Source organism: Platalea leucorodia (genome assembly GCF_965183815.1).
Source record: "Platalea leucorodia genome assembly, chromosome: 18".
In the NCBI taxonomy this organism is placed as follows: Eukaryota; Metazoa; Chordata; class Aves; order Pelecaniformes; family Threskiornithidae; genus Platalea; species Platalea leucorodia.
In genome coordinates, this window is record NC_138840.1 from 8,180,327 (window position 1) to 8,195,811 (window position 15,485).

A 15,485-nucleotide genomic window follows, 5' to 3' on the forward strand; every position below is an offset into this window, starting at 1 on the left:
CCAGTGGAAATTACCTCCCACACACGCAGGCACATGAAGAGAAAAGCAGGGGCAGCCATGACACATAAGACAACTGCAAATGTCTTTCTCGGAAGCTTTTATATGGCATTTTGACCAAATAACTTCTCTGCCTGCAGATTCCAAACACAGAGGTTAAGCAGACCCAGGCAGATGCTGCTTCTCCCTTCCTGAAAAATATTCCAGCTCCCCTAATAGCAAAACATACGTACAGCTTTCACCAGATCATCGCAAACCGCTTTATAAAGCGAGGTGGTGTTATGGCAGCTGCCCCCAGGTATTGCTGATAAATGCAGCGGTCCAAATTCTTTCTTGCGTATGTGAACAAATGGCTGATCCTAGGAGAATCGGTTAACATCTGCCACAGTCACACCTTCTGTGATTTCTGATGGTAAAACCGAGGCACAGAGAAGCAAACCACCAGAAAGAGAGCACAGGAGCTTGGGTCTTGTCTCACTTCAGAGCCCTGGGCACAGTCCGGTTCCAGTTTGCATTTGCTAAACCATCGTCGTACGTTCAGGTTATGGCCAGGCAAGGTTAAGGGCTGTATGTTGAGACTTTGTAAAGAACCCACTAGATGTAGAGAGATTTTCCCCCCACCCACTTTCCTTTTTAAAGGTAAGTCATCTGTCTAGAAGGGAAATCTGGTATTAGCAAATTCTTTGTTCAGACGCTGATCTGAGTTTTAGATTATATTACAGTGGGAGATGAATCAGTTGTTCAGCCGCTTCGTGTAATTATTCATGATTGTGTTTACTGGCAGGGTATTTAAATTTGAATGTGCACAGCTAAAACTTGACATAAATGCTGAAAAGATCGTGGACTAGGGGTTTTGGAAGCCTTGTAATTTAGTTTAGGTTTTCATTTGGTTATCATCTTTAGCAATAATTGCTGTCCAGTCTCTGGAAATGCAAATAATGCACGGTAAACTCAGGACTTTCCAGGGCAAAAAAATATTATACGTGGATCTGATTCTGTGTCACCTGGATTCACTTGAAAGAAACCTTGCAGAGCTGCACAGGACACAGTTAATCCCTCCGTCCCCCTCTTTTGTGACAGATCTCAGATCAGTGACTGATTTCCTCTTCAATTCTCTCCTTGGAGGTATCTCATCTCAGCAGAATCTAGTATAAATGGGCCAAATCCTCTGCTGGAGTAAACTGATGCAACCCCTATCAATTCAGGACTGTTACAGTTTACAGCAGCAGAGGTGACAGACCACCGTCTTAAAGGACGTAACGTCATGCTCACCACTGAAACGACAAGTTGGCAAAGTCGTCAGCCTCAGTACTATTGTGGTGGCTTTCTCTTCTGACCGAGGAGAATTCTCTCTGCGACCGTTTACACGCTCTGCGTGTGGAAAAGTGGTTTGCCTGGGACAAGAGGACTAAATACGGAGTGCCAAAGGTGTCTTTCATGGATCGCAGGTTTACCATAGCGCTAATTTCCTGGCCTGCCAATTTCCTCGGGTCACCTGAACCATTCTCCCTTGGGCAACGTGCTCTGTGACTCGCAGGGAGCAACTGTTGTTTCATTAATGTTTTACGTTGCAGCAGGAGCAGCAGCTGACTGGCAGCCAGGGGAGGCTGGGGCTCTAAATAGAAAACAAACATGTGCAAACTTTATTTCCCATTAACTCATGCATGTAATTTCCAAACGGAACAGGCTGACGGGCTAGCTGCAGCCACTTCAGACATGCTAAGCTGATGGAGCAGGAGTCGGAGGCATTTTCCTCTCCCTATTTGCTAGTTTAAAACACATGAGCGAGATCTGTCCTAGGTACAATTTGCTATAAGCTCTATTGAAACACGGTCCCCAGCTGATGTCGGAAAACTCTTGGTTCTCTTTGGAAATTTAATTTCTATATTTGGACATATTACAGAAACTCATAGTGAGGGATCTTCATATCGAAGGACCACATTTATCTGATGCTCTGTTAGAGGCTGTGTTAATGTCCGTGCCTAGCTATGCCCATCGCATCCCACAGCAAAGTGGCCCTAGGATGGCTTTACTGCACCTCCCACAGCACCGGCTGCTCTCAGCTGCAGCTGGGCATGCGGTCTTGCTTATAAAATCATATACTGCAGTAGCTGTCTTGTAGCAGAGCCTCCGCTTGGATTAAAAGGATTAGTGGCTGCAAGGTGTAAGGAGGACTAGGCTGGAATTTCAAAAGATTGCCAGAAGTTTGGCTCCAAAGCATCCTTTTGGATAGCAGCTTCCAGCTCCTGCTAGTCCTTCCTCCTCCCACCGTCCCAAGCTCATGTAGACTTTTCCTTCCTTTTGGTTAATATGTTTCTGCTAATGTCCCTCCTCTCCCTATTAAATGCTATTCTTTGTATTTTAATAGTGGATGGTGAGAGGATCTGGGTTTATTGGTGTTTTCATGTTTGGGGCCATTTGTTCTTTCAATGCTTCCATTATTTTAATTGATTTTGAAGTGGGTTTTCGTGTATATGTAATAGTGGGTGTTGAGAATGAGACTCTTAAATTTCTGTTTTGCATGAGAGTAGGAGTCTTATAATAGCCAGATAATTACAGTGACCTGTATCATTTGAAGGGCTCAAGGCACCCTGTTGGATGGCTGAGGGCATTATCATCAGTGCATTCCAGAAAAATTGAGATTACGGGATTAGCCATGGGGAATTAGGCAATTGGTTCATCAAGTCCATTACCTGCTTCCTGCTGGACCAGATCAAACCACTGATTCACCTGCTTTTGGCACTGCCCGACTCGTGGTGCTGCAGAGGGAACCGAGGTGCCCTTACAGCTGAATATACAGGACTCTTTATGGGAGGAAGGGTTTCTTTTCAGGTCTTACATGATTACGCAGGCAAACCAAGCAAGCCAGCAGGCCCTAGGGTTGTTACGTGCTTTTGACAGAAAGATTGAACTGACCTGCCCACATAAACAACACCACAACAATGATGAGAATTTCCCCCGCTCGCAGCTGTTGGTTTTTCTTCGCCATCTCCTTCATTGTCACCTCATCTGCACAAGGGGAAAGAGAGATCGTGAAACCTAACCGCACGGCTCGGGCTGCGCTGGACACCGGTTTAACAGTGCCCTAGACTCAAATCATCAGTGCGTCAGGGTCGAAGCTAACAGGGAGAGAGTCCTCGCCCGTCAGCCGTGCCAGCAGCACGAGCTGCGCTTTGAACTCGCAGAGCATCAGCTGCTCTGCAGCAACTGCCCCTGACAGCCTGCAGGAGATGGGGCGAGGGAGGAGCGGCGAGCCAGGATCGCCAGGCAGTTACCGCAGAGGAGCTGCCACGGGGTAAGTCCACATCTTATCTGGCCCCGTGGCGGCTCGCTCTGCTCTGGCTCTGGTCTCTGTTAGTGCCGTCTGCGCCTGTCACAACGCCTTGCATGCTTCAGCAGTTCCTCTCCCAGCTCAGGAGTGTGGAGCCTGGCGTGATATTTTTCAGTGGAGCCATGGGATTTAGAAATGAGTAGAGCCTTTTTGCGGGGTGTAATGCGCCTCCTTGGCTTCAAAGCACTAAGAAGATTACAGTTCAGGCCTCCAGGGAGGGAAGCAGTTCTCCTCTTAGTGCTTTCAGATGAACAGCAATTCGGTATTTACAGACACCAAATCATTTTAGCAGAAAGAGTCAAGAACTCACAACATCCTAGGAACCACGGCCAAAAGCCCTGCAACAGGCTGGGTCCTCAGTAGGCAGGCAGTAACCCTTTATGTCCCAGACCCCCGGACTCCCTGGCCCTTTTTGTAGCAGAGATTCTTGCTGACAGAAAACCTTCAACAGTCTGGTTTGGCTTAAGAGGAACAAGTGAAGGAGCTGCCAGTGAGGAAGTGCCTGATTTCCTCCACGGAGATATTCAAACCCAACTGGATATGATCCTGGACAACCTGCTCTAGCTGACCCTGCTTGAGCAGGGGTTTGGACTAGGTGATCTCAAGAGGTCCCTTCCAACCTCAGCTTTCTGTGATTCTGTGATTTGGCAGAAATACTTGAAATGTAAGAAAGTGGCAGTCTCTGGGTATATTTCCCCCCCCTGCTGTCCTGGAATCAAGCTCAGGAGGCTCAGCAAATCCCCCCGAGTGCCCTGTGAGCACAGCGCTGGTGTGCCCAGTGCCATCCAGGGGTCTATTTCCACATGTGTTCACAGGCTGCTCAGGAATTTTCCCTGGCATTCTCCACTTGCAAGGTTACTGGACACACAGCTCCCAGTCTGGAAACCTTCTCCTCCTCACTTTGCCTGTTAAATCTCATCTGAATTGGGAGAAATGAACAGCCAGCCTTCGGCAGCATGTCCCTGTCGCTTTGTGCACCCGTCAGCCTCGTCTGCTGGGAACGCTCAGGGCATCCCGCTTGTCCACGTGGGGCTGGGAGAGGGCACTCAGCCCTGCCTGTGTTTAACCCAGCTATTCTCACTGCACAGGACACTGCTTTCCTCTCTGCGGAGCCCTGCGCTGCCTGGGCGTCCCAGGGGCCACATAGGAACTCACCCACACTTGCCTTTATTTTTAGAGGCTAGTTTCTCAGCTTCCCTGGGGGTCTTGAAGAGGACTGGCTCACTGGCAGGGCTCTGGCCTTGGATGCTGATGGACTGGACATGCACAATGTACTCAGTGTCCTCCTCTAGGTCCCAGAGGGCACAGGAGCGGGTGGTGGTGTTCACCTCCTGGATGAAGCGCAGCATCCGCACGTCCTTCTTCTGGAAGCCGAGAGAGGAGAGCACAGAGTGGTGGAGAGGCCTCCCGTGTGCACTGCTGTCATCTAAGACCACTGCTTCCAGCCCTGTCCACCACGGACGTGGAGACTGTCGGACCCTTTCCTCTCTGCAGCTACCAATACATGAAGCGCTGCTGCAAAGAGGACGGGAAGCCAAGTTCCCTCCCAGACCACGAGGGACAGGACGAGAAGGAATGGGCTTAAACTGCAGCAAGAGAATTTGGAAACTGAGGGGACCTGGGGTGAAGATGAACATGACCGAAACTGGGTAACAGTCGGCACCATACCTGTTGGGAAATTGCAAATCCAATGACAACTTCATCTTCCAGAACATCCCAAGTCACAACGGCTGAGTTGGCTTTCAGGTGTTTGACTGTGACATTTACTGGAGCCGACGGGCTGTCTGCAAGGAGGGAGAGCAGAGCCTTTACAGAGGCAAAGTCACAGCCGCAGGCGGGAGACAGAGCAAGGGCGAGGAAGGGAGCGGGAAAGGACCTCGTTCACAGTCCTTCCTGGGTATGGTTCTGGATATGGGACCTGGAAATTGCAAGTACTCCATGTCTTAATTACCAGTGAGATCTCTGCTGAGAACATGAGTTGCATTAGACACGTGTGAAATAACTGACCCTTGGGAAGAGTTTCTTCTGACAACACAGCAGACCACCGAGTAGCTCATTCATCTCCTCCTTCCCAGCCACGTACCACGTTTGCTCTGTTGTTTCCCATTACAGTCTGACAGTGGCAGCTGGGAGGAAATGCAAAATCTGCCTTGGAAGTATGAAAACTGAACGCTTTGATGAGGACTCTGGAGGTTTGAAATGCAGGAGTAGTAAATGGGAGTGTTTCTTTTGCTTTTCCCTGTTAGTTTGACAGAAAATTTTTTTATACGCATTTTGCGGCTGATGGGCTGTCTCTCAGATGGTCGCGGGACGTCCAGCAACCATCCGCTTACAGCTAACAGGGACGGAGCATGCTGCAACAGCACCGACGGACCGCTGTAATGTGAAAAGGGCAGGCCATGAAAGCAGTAGCCCAAGGCCCCGTGTTTATTCCCTACTCCAGAGCGCAGCTGAGTTTCCAGCTGCAGGGTGGATCTGCGTAGCTGCCAGCCTTGCCAAGGAGAGCTGGGCTCCGATGCACCAGCTGGGCTCCTGCACGCCCTCACCGGGAGCCTCTTCCCGAGGGAGCTGCACGGTGCAAAGCCGCTCTTGGCATCCCAGGGGGAAGGTTTTACCTTGTAGGCTTGGCCCAGTCCTTCCAGTGCTCGGTGCAGCAGGTTGGACTCCCGTTCCCTCTCCTCTGGTCAAATTTAATTCACAATCTGCAGCTTCTGCCCCGAAGCCAAAGGCAGTAAATGCTAACGAGACTGCTAGGACTCTGACCATCCCCAGGAGGTCAGTAGGGTGAGAAGGAGTCATTTTTTCTGACTCTCATCAAAGAATAATACTTTTAGTGCTTTGTAACCATTGCACAACACTGCCCTGCTGGGGCTGGGGCTGAGGTCAACAGTAAAAGAAGGATGCATGTGTGCACGTCTCCAGTAACACTTGTTGGATTTATAGTCAGTCCCAGCCGCCTGAATGCGGCCGAAAATATTCTGGCTGTAGTGTCAGTGTCTCCTAACAACTGACTTCACTCCTGGTGAATGTTCCCCCGGGAGCAGAGAAAATAACGGGAGCACAAAATTCCCCGGCTGAAGGTCAGCGCTGTTCCACACTTAGCAGAGCGATGACCTTATTCCTTTCTCTCCTCCCCAGACAACACCCAGAGCCCAGCCTTCAGAGCCCTTCCTTCTAGCAGATGGGAGACCCACACCCACCCGTGAGGCCCTTAGGAATAGGATGTCTGGAGAAGCCGTTGGGATCCAGACTGATTCTAGTGAGTCCTTCAGTGAGGAAAAAGATCGCTGAAAGGTGCATGGATAAGTTCACAGGAATCTGGGACTGTAGGAGGAGCAGCAAGCAGTCCTGGTCTCCAGGATTTCACAGGGGGAGGTATCCTTCCTCTCTGGAGTAGATGATCAAGGCGGTATTGACCCAGAGCATTCTCATCTCTGAGGGGCTGGCCGGAGGCAGTGGTCTCCAGCCAGCTCTCGGAGAACGGAAGCATTTATCCTCCTCACCCTCCGCGGCAGCAGCAGGGCCAAGGACAAGCTGAGCAGGGCAGACGGATCGTCCTCCTCAGCCTGAGCACCAGTCCCTTCTGGACTCAGCTCCCCGCTGGGACACAAGGAAGGGACGTGGGTCTGCAGCTCCTCACCTTCCCCCGTGACCGAACCCGTGTGCCAACAAGAGTAGGGTCTAATTTTAGGAAGGGGCAGTCAGCAGACGGGAATGCGTACAGGGAAGGTCTGTGAGTCATGCCTGATGAATTTGCTAGAACATACGGAGGACATGACGGAGTTGAGAGATGGGAGACAAAACAGTCTCCAGCTGCAGCCAGGCACTTCGCCCTTCTCAGAGTACAGCTGTACAGTTAAATCCCGGCATGGTCGTCTTTCCCGGATATTTTTAGGAGCTAAACTTTTTTTAGGAGCTAAATTTTTTTTAGGAGCTACCACTGATTTACCCAGCTTAGGCTGAGGAGGCCTTTGAAAAGAGATGAATTAACCCCACAGGAACAGAGAGCGGAGTCTCAGGGAAAAAGCTTCGGGCTAGGAAAAGGGAACGTACAGCACAGCCCACTTGGTGCCTGAGTCCCCTTTGAAATCTGTGACCTTGAGGGAGGCACAGCATAAAAAGCGTCTAACTTTCCTGATGACCTAAAATGTGGGGGCGTCGGAAAGACCTAGCAGAGCTGGAGAAGAAGAGCGAACAACCTCTCTGGGAATTGGTGAGAGGGTGGAGGGCTGCGAGGCAGAAGGGAAGCGCTCGGCAAAGCTGCAACCCAGGGCTTGGCGCCTGCAAAGCAGGACTCTGAATGTAGGCGGGGGCGAAATCAGCTGGTCTGGGTGGTCGAGAGCACTCTAGAAACCCCCCGTCGTAGTTAATACCCGAGAGAGGGACGGGGTAGTTGAAGTCAGCAGATAATACAGTGAAATCTAGGACAGCAGATCTGAGCGTGCCTTTCCTTTCACTACCACAGATTAGGAGCAGCTACACATAAATCAGTGGTGTCAAACCAGTATAAAAGCGATATGAAAAGAGAATTAAGCACAGCGTTTGACAGAAATACAAAGCCAGGAAAATGAGTTTCCTGCTCCCAGAGCTGAATGAATAATTTGGAACCAAAATTTTAATCTGAGGATGCTTTTCTCCTCGCTCCCAGGAGATGCATGATGAGATCATGACTTTCTAAAATCTAATCACTGTTCCAAGATATTCCACACCGCTTTTGGCTCCCTGGGCCAGTTACGGCTCTTTGTAGTGCCAACCCGGCTGAGGTCGGGTGCAGAAGATGTAATTTCTGTTTCCCAGCTGGCTGTAGGGGGTCAGCATCTCTAGCAGGGCCTTGAGGTGCCAAATCCAAACGTTTGGTTCCTTCTAGAGTCACGTACAACTCCTGGAAACTTTGCTTCTGTGCCTGTGGCGGCCAGGGAAGCCGCTGGTGTTCTGGGAGCGGGCACAGAGGGTGGGATGGCCCCAGGGGCCGTTCCTTCCCTGCTGCGAGCGAGATAGCAAGGACCATGCTGTGCATCAAACCCTGCTCATGCATGTTTACTCCAGAGACGCCGAGGACAGCGCATCCCCTGTCTGGTCTGTAAGGGACCCATATGGTGCAAGATTTCTGGTTTAGCAGTTTAGCTTCATCCCAGCGCAGAGGCTGCGATGCCTGCTGGAGCAAATCACACATTGCAAACTGGCAGAGGATCTGTTTGGCCAAATTTGAATTAGAGCTGTGTGTTAGGATGAAAAGTTGCTCTCGTTTTCATGTCAGCAGAATTTGCAGTCCCCTCCTTAAGGGGAGGCCCTGATTCATCGAGAGGAAATCCTGATGATTTTTAAATGTGAATGGCTGCTTCAAAACTGGTCATGCTTAAACCATGTCTTATTTCCTTCCCACAGGGACCCTTCCTCAGGTGAGTCGCAGTCCTACATCCCCAGGGCCGTGTGTCCCAGCCCTGCCTCGCTCCTACCCACCTCGGGCCCTTTTGGCAAGAGCAGGTCAGAACCGCCTCCGCACAGCAAGGAGGCATGAGCGATGAAGATTACCCTTAATCCCCTCTTAATGGTGAGAACTCCTTCTAGCCTCTCATTAAACGCTTTGCTGATTATTAATGGACTTTTATTTGAGAGAGGAAAAAAAAAGCAACCCACACTTTACAGCTTTGGGCTGATTCCTCCCTGGCTTTTCATTGTCGACACAGCAGCTGCTGGCACAAGGCAGAGGAAACCACCCGCCTGCCCCTTGTGTTGCCTTCGCCGTCGGAGCTGTAGCGTGGAGGGGACGGGGAGGGAAAATGAGAGGGAAGAAGGTTTGTCCCCATCCCGCTGCTGCGAAAGGCGGGCTGCTGATCGAGGGCGGTGGAGTGAGCAAGGGGGGGGTCCAAGACACCGGGGTGCCTTGCCTGGCACCTCTAGGATCAGGGGGGTACCTAGGCCACAAAGCCATGGCTAGGAGATGCTCAGAGCTCCCTCTCCTTCCTGGCGTGTCTCTCTCTTGTGAGGCCACTCTCGGTTTGCACCTTCTGCCACGAGCTCTTACGGTGGGGCTGGGGGTGAGAGCCGGCTTCTGCCTTCAGCCATGCAAGCTGCTGGAGGAATTATTGCTCAGAGTAAGAGGAAAAATCTGTGGAAATATCATACCTGCGTCCTGTGGTCAGGCTACAGGTTTGGAATTAGAGCCTGTTCCTGGATTTATCTCCCCAGGCAAGGGGCCCAGCCTCCCCCCAAATCTGCTCCTTCTGAATTCAACTGTCCTGGAAACTCCAGTTGCTTGGAAGTGCCTGGAGTGAAGCGCAGTTGCTTCCTCCATGGGCAAGGCTACGCTGTAGTCACGGCATTTTCCGATTCAGTTTGCTCCTCTCCCACAGGCAGCCCCTTTCCTGCTGTGAAAGGCCCAGCTGCTTCAGAGCCCCTAGGACACGGTCCAGCGAGCAGAGTGCCTGCCGAGGCGCCGAAGCGGCTCCTTCGGTGCTATCCACCTGCAAGCTGCCTGCCCTTTCCTGCGGGAAGCGGTGAATGTCAGCCTTAAATCCCAGTAGCCCTTTGTTCCTGCACCGCAACCTTCCCTGCGGATGCGGGAGATGGAAGGACACGACCTGCAAGGGGAAGGAGCATCCCGTAAGGTCCTGTGTGATCTCCGCAAAGCACTGCTGCCCGCTCCCTGAGCGTGGGCACAAAAAGACCTGCTTTCCCTGCCTCTCTGAGCCTTTCTTTGCTCTCCCAGCATGGCTCTCTTCAGTGGATATAATTGCTTGTCAGCTTTATGGGGTATGTAGGAAGGGCTGACGTGCTGTTCAGCTTCCCCGGGTGTTTTAATGAAGGGAGCCTGCGGGGGAGTGGGAGGGAGCAGGGCCCACCGCTGCCATCCCGCTCCCGGTCGCATGGGAAGCGGAGCTATTTGCTAAGCTCTGAGAATTTCAAAGAGCAGAAAGACCAACCCGGGGTTCTTCAGCCTGGGAAAGAGGTAATTATTGCCTGCTGACCGCCCACTCCCCTGTACAAACGGGATATTAAGAGGCCAGGCCCCTCTCACCCCGCCCAGCCCTGTCGCCGATTCCTCAGTGAGTGGGTGCCCAAATGTCCGGGTGGAAATGCTGTCAGGGAGGACGGAGCCCTTTCAGGGAGCACGGAGATGCTCTCTGTCTCCAGCCCAGCTATCAGGAATTCCTTAGGGCAGGAGGAGGGGGGATTTCTACTTTGGAGAATGTCCCATGCTGCCAAACCTCCGACTCTCTGAGTCCCGAAGCCGGGCAGGAGTCGCTCAGCCCTCACCAGTGCCATGACTTGGGCTTTAACGCTGCCAGCCCCGAGCAGAGTCATTGCCCTGGCACGTTTTATCCAGGACCCGAATGTCCGGGGAGGACTGGCTACCACGGTCTTTTCTAGCTCTTCTCAGCCCACACCTACATCATATTAGAGAAACGAGAGAAATCGGTCAGAGGCAGAGGGTCTGGAGTTTCCCGGACGGCCACTGGATGCCGGTGCCCAGACCGCTCCCGGGAGTTTGCCGGCTGGTCCCGACCCAGCTCTGCTCGTGTATCCAACGCTCTGATTTTTACTGCGCACATGAAGATTTGCATGCTTCGGTGCTCCATACATTTCTGCTTTTAACTGAATTATACTTGAGTCAAGCCTTAATTTGGCCTCTGGGTAGTGTACAAACCAGGAGGGGTTTATTTGACAATAAATGCCCAAAGGATGAGGGTACCGGTACCTGGGTAGCACTCCATGAAGGCTGCTTTTGGATCCTGCCATGGTTAACGTGTGCGAGCGCGTCCCTCTCTGGGAGGGATCTGCGTTTTCCACAGGTATGTTCCCAGCAGGAGACAGCGTTTGGAAGAGGATGGCACAACCTTGGCTGCTTTGCACACCAACATCCCCGCTGAGAGGCTGACACGGAGGTTAGAAACCTCCATATTTCAATTAAATCTCTCCTACGCTGAATGCAGAAATCAATAAAGTGCTTACGCCATCCGTCAGCTGGCCAGGAATCTCCGTGGCCTCCGTGAGACGGGAAGGGGCTGGAGGGGGTTGGTTTGCCATCTCCAAATAGCTGTCAGACCGCTGCTGCCTCGTGCATGCTGAGCCTCCCGCTCGCTTCTGGGTTCGATCCTGCCAGGCTTCAGGTGAGCTCAGTTCCCCGGCTCGGAGGAGGAGGTGAGCGTGCCCGGCGAGATACGGGTCGGGAAAGAGCATCTGCAGCCTGGCTGTCACCTTGGCTTTGCTCTCCTTCCCCCCGCCGCTGGTGGGGCTGTCCGGGGAGGAGGCGAGGATGGAGACCCACCTCAGCGGAGGAAGAGGAGCCTGGTTTGCAGAGCGGCTCGGGGTGTGAGAACGCACAGGAGAGGCGCAAAAGCACCGAGCTGCTTTAAAGCTGAGCAGCGACCAGATTCCAGCCTGGTGGGTTTGGCCCCTTTTTGGGCAGCAGAGGTGGAGGAGCTGCTCAGGGGCTGCTTGGACTGGAGGCCGGTGAAGGCTGAGAGCTGGACGGGGCCCGGCGCTGTGCCGGAGGGTGAGGTTTCACCTCCGCCTGAGCAACGTGCTCTCCTTCCCCTCCCGCTCGCAGGGGTAAATCTGACTTGAGCTGCTCTACAGGCAGCCACCTTGCAGGGCTGCTGTTTGCCCTAGCAAGTTGCAGGGGCCGTGACCTATTTTGGGGTCTTTCACCATCATTACGCAGCATCACCCTGCTGATCTTCAGCCCTTCATGGCAGCCCTGCGCCACCCAGCCCGGCACCGTTCACCTCCCTCTTCGTTACCGCGGCCTAACGAGGAGGGGGCTGCTGGCACCTCGGACCGCGCGGGCTGGGCAGGGCAGGGCTGGGCAGGCCGTCCCGCTGCCAGAGCAAGCGCTGGGGCAAAATTCAGTTGTATTTCTGTAGCCAACCATCCCGAGTGTTTTCTCGTGCAGGCAGCAGTAGGAGGGAGCTGGAGGGCTTTTCCCGCGCGGCGCTGGTGGGATGCTGAGGGCTACCGGAGAGCGTTAGTGTGGAGGGGATTTCTCGGCTTGTCCTGGTCCTGCCTCCCCTTCTCGCTCACCTTGGCATCACCTTGCCAAAAACCGGTCCTGGCTGGCCAAAGCCCCCTTTCAGAGCAGGGTCCGCGCTCTGCCGCTCGCTCCCCAGCCCTCGCCGCTGCCTCGGCGGGGGGGATTGGCACCGTTCCTCTCCTGGGGACAGCAGCTTTAACTGGCACAACAGGCATTATTTAAACCCACACACATGAGCGCTGGGTCCCAAGGGGAGGCACGGCCAAGCCTCCATCCCTGCCTGGCCCCGCTGGGGACGGTTTCCTCTCCACGGGCTTTCCCCGTGACTCTTGGCTTGCACGCCTTGGTGGCCTCGTGGCCACATCGTCGGGCAGAGCTGGGGACCCAGAGCTGGTGGTGACGCTGCCGCTACCTCTGTGTGACCTTGGGAAAATCACTCCGTCCCCTCTTTTCCCTCTCTGAAAAACAGGGACAGCACAAGTTCACTGCCTCGCCGGGGCGCAGGGGGAGCACATCGCAAGCCTTGGCGAAGCGAAGCACAGAAAGAGGAGGCAGCGGGGGTGCGTGGCACAGCACCAAGGTCACGCAGCTTCGGCAGAGCCCGGTACCGGTCCTGCCTCCCCGCCGCCCGCCGTAGCTGCGAGACGGGGCCGTTATCCGTGCTTCCAGAGCTGCCCGGCGCCTAGCGGGGCACGGACGCCTTACGGCACAGAAACGCTGCCGGTAAGACAGGAGCAGGAGGCGATTTTGGGCAAGGACACAACTCCATGTTTACTCTCAGACGCTGACTGAGGTGATTCAAGGATAAGGAAGAGCAGGGGAAGTGGCCTAGTTTACAGAAAATCATAAGGGCTGTTACAATTGCAGACGCCTCCATTGTGCCGCGGCGCTTTCCCCATCGCTCCCTCCTTTTGGGAATGTTTCATTAATCCCCGTCAGTTGTGAAACGGCAACTTCAGAGTGCCGATGTCTGGCCAAAGACGCGTGTGTCGGAGCCGAAGGCATTCGGGGGGTTGCTGCAGCCCCGGCGCAGGCAGGACGAGGGCGAATGTAACTCCAGCAACTCCCGGGGCTGGCTCGGGCGCAGGAATTTCCACTCCCCGGAGCTCTGCAACCCTAACAGTCACCCCCAGCCTCCTGGAATGTAAGATATTCTGGCAATCAGCGTTTTGCAAATCAAAGCAGCTGTTCCACCAACATCTTGCAGCCAGGGAGGGAGACAGCCCTCCGGCTGGCTACAGGGCGTCTGGCTCGGGCTGGGAAGCACCCACCAGCACCTACCGAGACGTGGCACCCACACGCAGGGTGCTCGGGTGAGGGCTGAGCACGTCCTGGCGGCTCCAAAATTAGAGCTAGCTCATGGGGACCTTCGCCTTCCCGAAAGATCCCCTGCTTCAGCTCGAAGGGGCCTGGTTTGCCGTGGCCGGGATGCGCTGTGCCCCACGGAGAGGTGGCTCCCGGCCGCGCCTGGCTGGGCCCCGGGCGGCCCGGGGCGAGCAGGCGTCGGGGAGGGGGATGCCAAGGCTGACGCGCCGTGGCGTTGGCAGAGCGGATCCGCTTTGCCTCCTCTGCTCTACTTCAGCCCCGCGGCACGAGCAGGGGCAGGGGCAGGAGAGCCTTCGCCTCCCCCGTGCCCGGCGCTGGGCAAGGGGCTCTGTTCGCCCTCCCCGAGCCCCTCTTTCCACGCCACATTTCCACGAGCCGCCTTCCCCAGGGCCACCTGGAAGCGCCCGCGCTGGGACACGGGTGGGAGCGAGACCTCGGCGCTTCCCAAGACCGGGGGTCGCGCGTCCGAAATCGCCCGTCTCTTCCGAACCCAATTCCCCACAAAGTCCCGGCCGGCGATGTCCCCCCCCGCCCCGACCCCCCCCCCCCCGGGCGCAGCCCTGCCCACGCTGCACCCACCGCTCCCACCCGTGCTCCCCGGAGCCCCCCCCCCGCCCCGGGGCAGCCCCCCCGGGGCCCGGCGGCCCTTACCTGCCTCCACCGGCCGCAGACCGGCGTAGCTGAAGCAGAGCAGGAGCGCGGCGCCGGTGCAGCCGAGGAAGGGCTCCATCCCCCGCCGCCGCCGCGCCGCGCCGGGCCGAGCCGCTCCGGGCCGGGCCGGGCCGAGCCGGGCCCCGCCGGCGGCGCGTCCTGCGGGCGCGGCGGCTCCGTTCAGCACCGCGGAGAGCGCCGAGGCCCCGGTACCGCCGGGGCCGCCCGGTACCGTAGCCCGGGGCCGGCCGGTGCGGTTGGGCTCGGCACGGCTCGGCTGGGCTCGGCGCCGCTCGGTAGCGCCCGGCTCGGCTCGGTTCGGTCACGGTACGGCTGGGCTCGGCCGGGAGGCGGGGGCGGGCGCGGCCCCGCCGAGCCCCGGCTCCGCCCGCTGCAGCGCCGGGCAGCCCCGCTCCGGTCCCTCCCCCGGGCCCGGGGGCGGCGGGACGGGGGCGGATCGGGCCCCCCTCTCCCTCAGCCCGGCCCCGTTCCCTGCCTCAGTTTCCCCGTCCCGGCCCCTCCCGCCCCCGCCGGGCTCCCGGCCCACCCCCGGCCCAGCCCTCCCGGGGGCTGCTCGCCACCGGGCCCCCCGGGCCACCGGGGGAAGAAGATGGGCTCTCGCCCCGAGGCCAGCCCCCCGTACGCAGCAGCGGTGACATTTTTACCGCCGGGGTTTCACGCAGCCCCTGCGAGTCGCCGGGCTCTAAATTCCGAGGTAATGAGGATTAGATGAGCTTCTGGAATTAGCCGTGCCTCCAGGTTAATTAAGCCGGCAGCGCGCTGATTTATGGTAACCAGCCGAAGGGAACAGAAGCCGTTTCCCCAGCTCAGCGATCAGCCGCCAAACCCTCTGGCGCCAGATGGGGGGACCCTGCTCCGGCCACCGCAGCCGCCGCCGAGCCCTCCGCTGCGCCCCGCCAGCCATGAGGTTCCGGCTGCCACGGCCCGGGGTGGCCCCGCCAGCTGCGGTGGCCACAGGGTGCCAGCGGGCAGGGCCTACGGGTCCCAGCACGCACGGACGGGTCCGGCTGGGAGCACCCGGCCACGCTGCGGGCGGGAGGCGGCGGGGTCTGGGCCGTGTGTCTGGGCAGCAGCGCTCGCTCGCTGTCTGTCTGGCCTGGGTATTTATCTGCTGCCGCCTGCCAGGGAGCGCGGCGTGGCCTGTGGGCTCCCGGGAGCATCGCTGGGGTCCTCTCGCTCACGCCG

At 56.2% G+C, this 15,485-nt stretch overlaps 2 protein-coding genes across 2 annotated transcripts in view; one reads left to right on the top strand and one right to left on the bottom strand.

Annotated features, from left to right (window-relative positions):
• The window catches only part of S100PBP (S100P binding protein), a gene marked incomplete at both ends in the record, with an annotated part of 17,829 nt that extends 16,733 nt beyond the window's left edge, over window positions 1-1,096 (top strand). The window contains one exon of the mRNA XM_082329394.1: window positions 1,078-1,096. Coding sequence (XP_082185520.1) covers window positions 1,078-1,096 — 19 coding nt within the window. The remainder of the gene's footprint in view (window positions 1-1,077) is intronic.
• FNDC5 (fibronectin type III domain containing 5) overlaps window positions 1-14,358 on the bottom strand; it is a gene marked incomplete at both ends in the record, with an annotated part of 15,882 nt that extends 1,524 nt beyond the window's left edge. Inside the window, 4 exons of the mRNA XM_082329395.1 lie at window positions 2,914-3,006; window positions 4,488-4,692; window positions 4,997-5,112; window positions 14,280-14,358. Coding sequence (XP_082185521.1) covers window positions 2,914-3,006; window positions 4,488-4,692; window positions 4,997-5,112; window positions 14,280-14,358 — 493 coding nt within the window. The remainder of the gene's footprint in view (window positions 1-2,913; window positions 3,007-4,487; window positions 4,693-4,996; window positions 5,113-14,279) is intronic.
• Window positions 14,359-15,485: the final 1,127 nt, after the last annotated feature.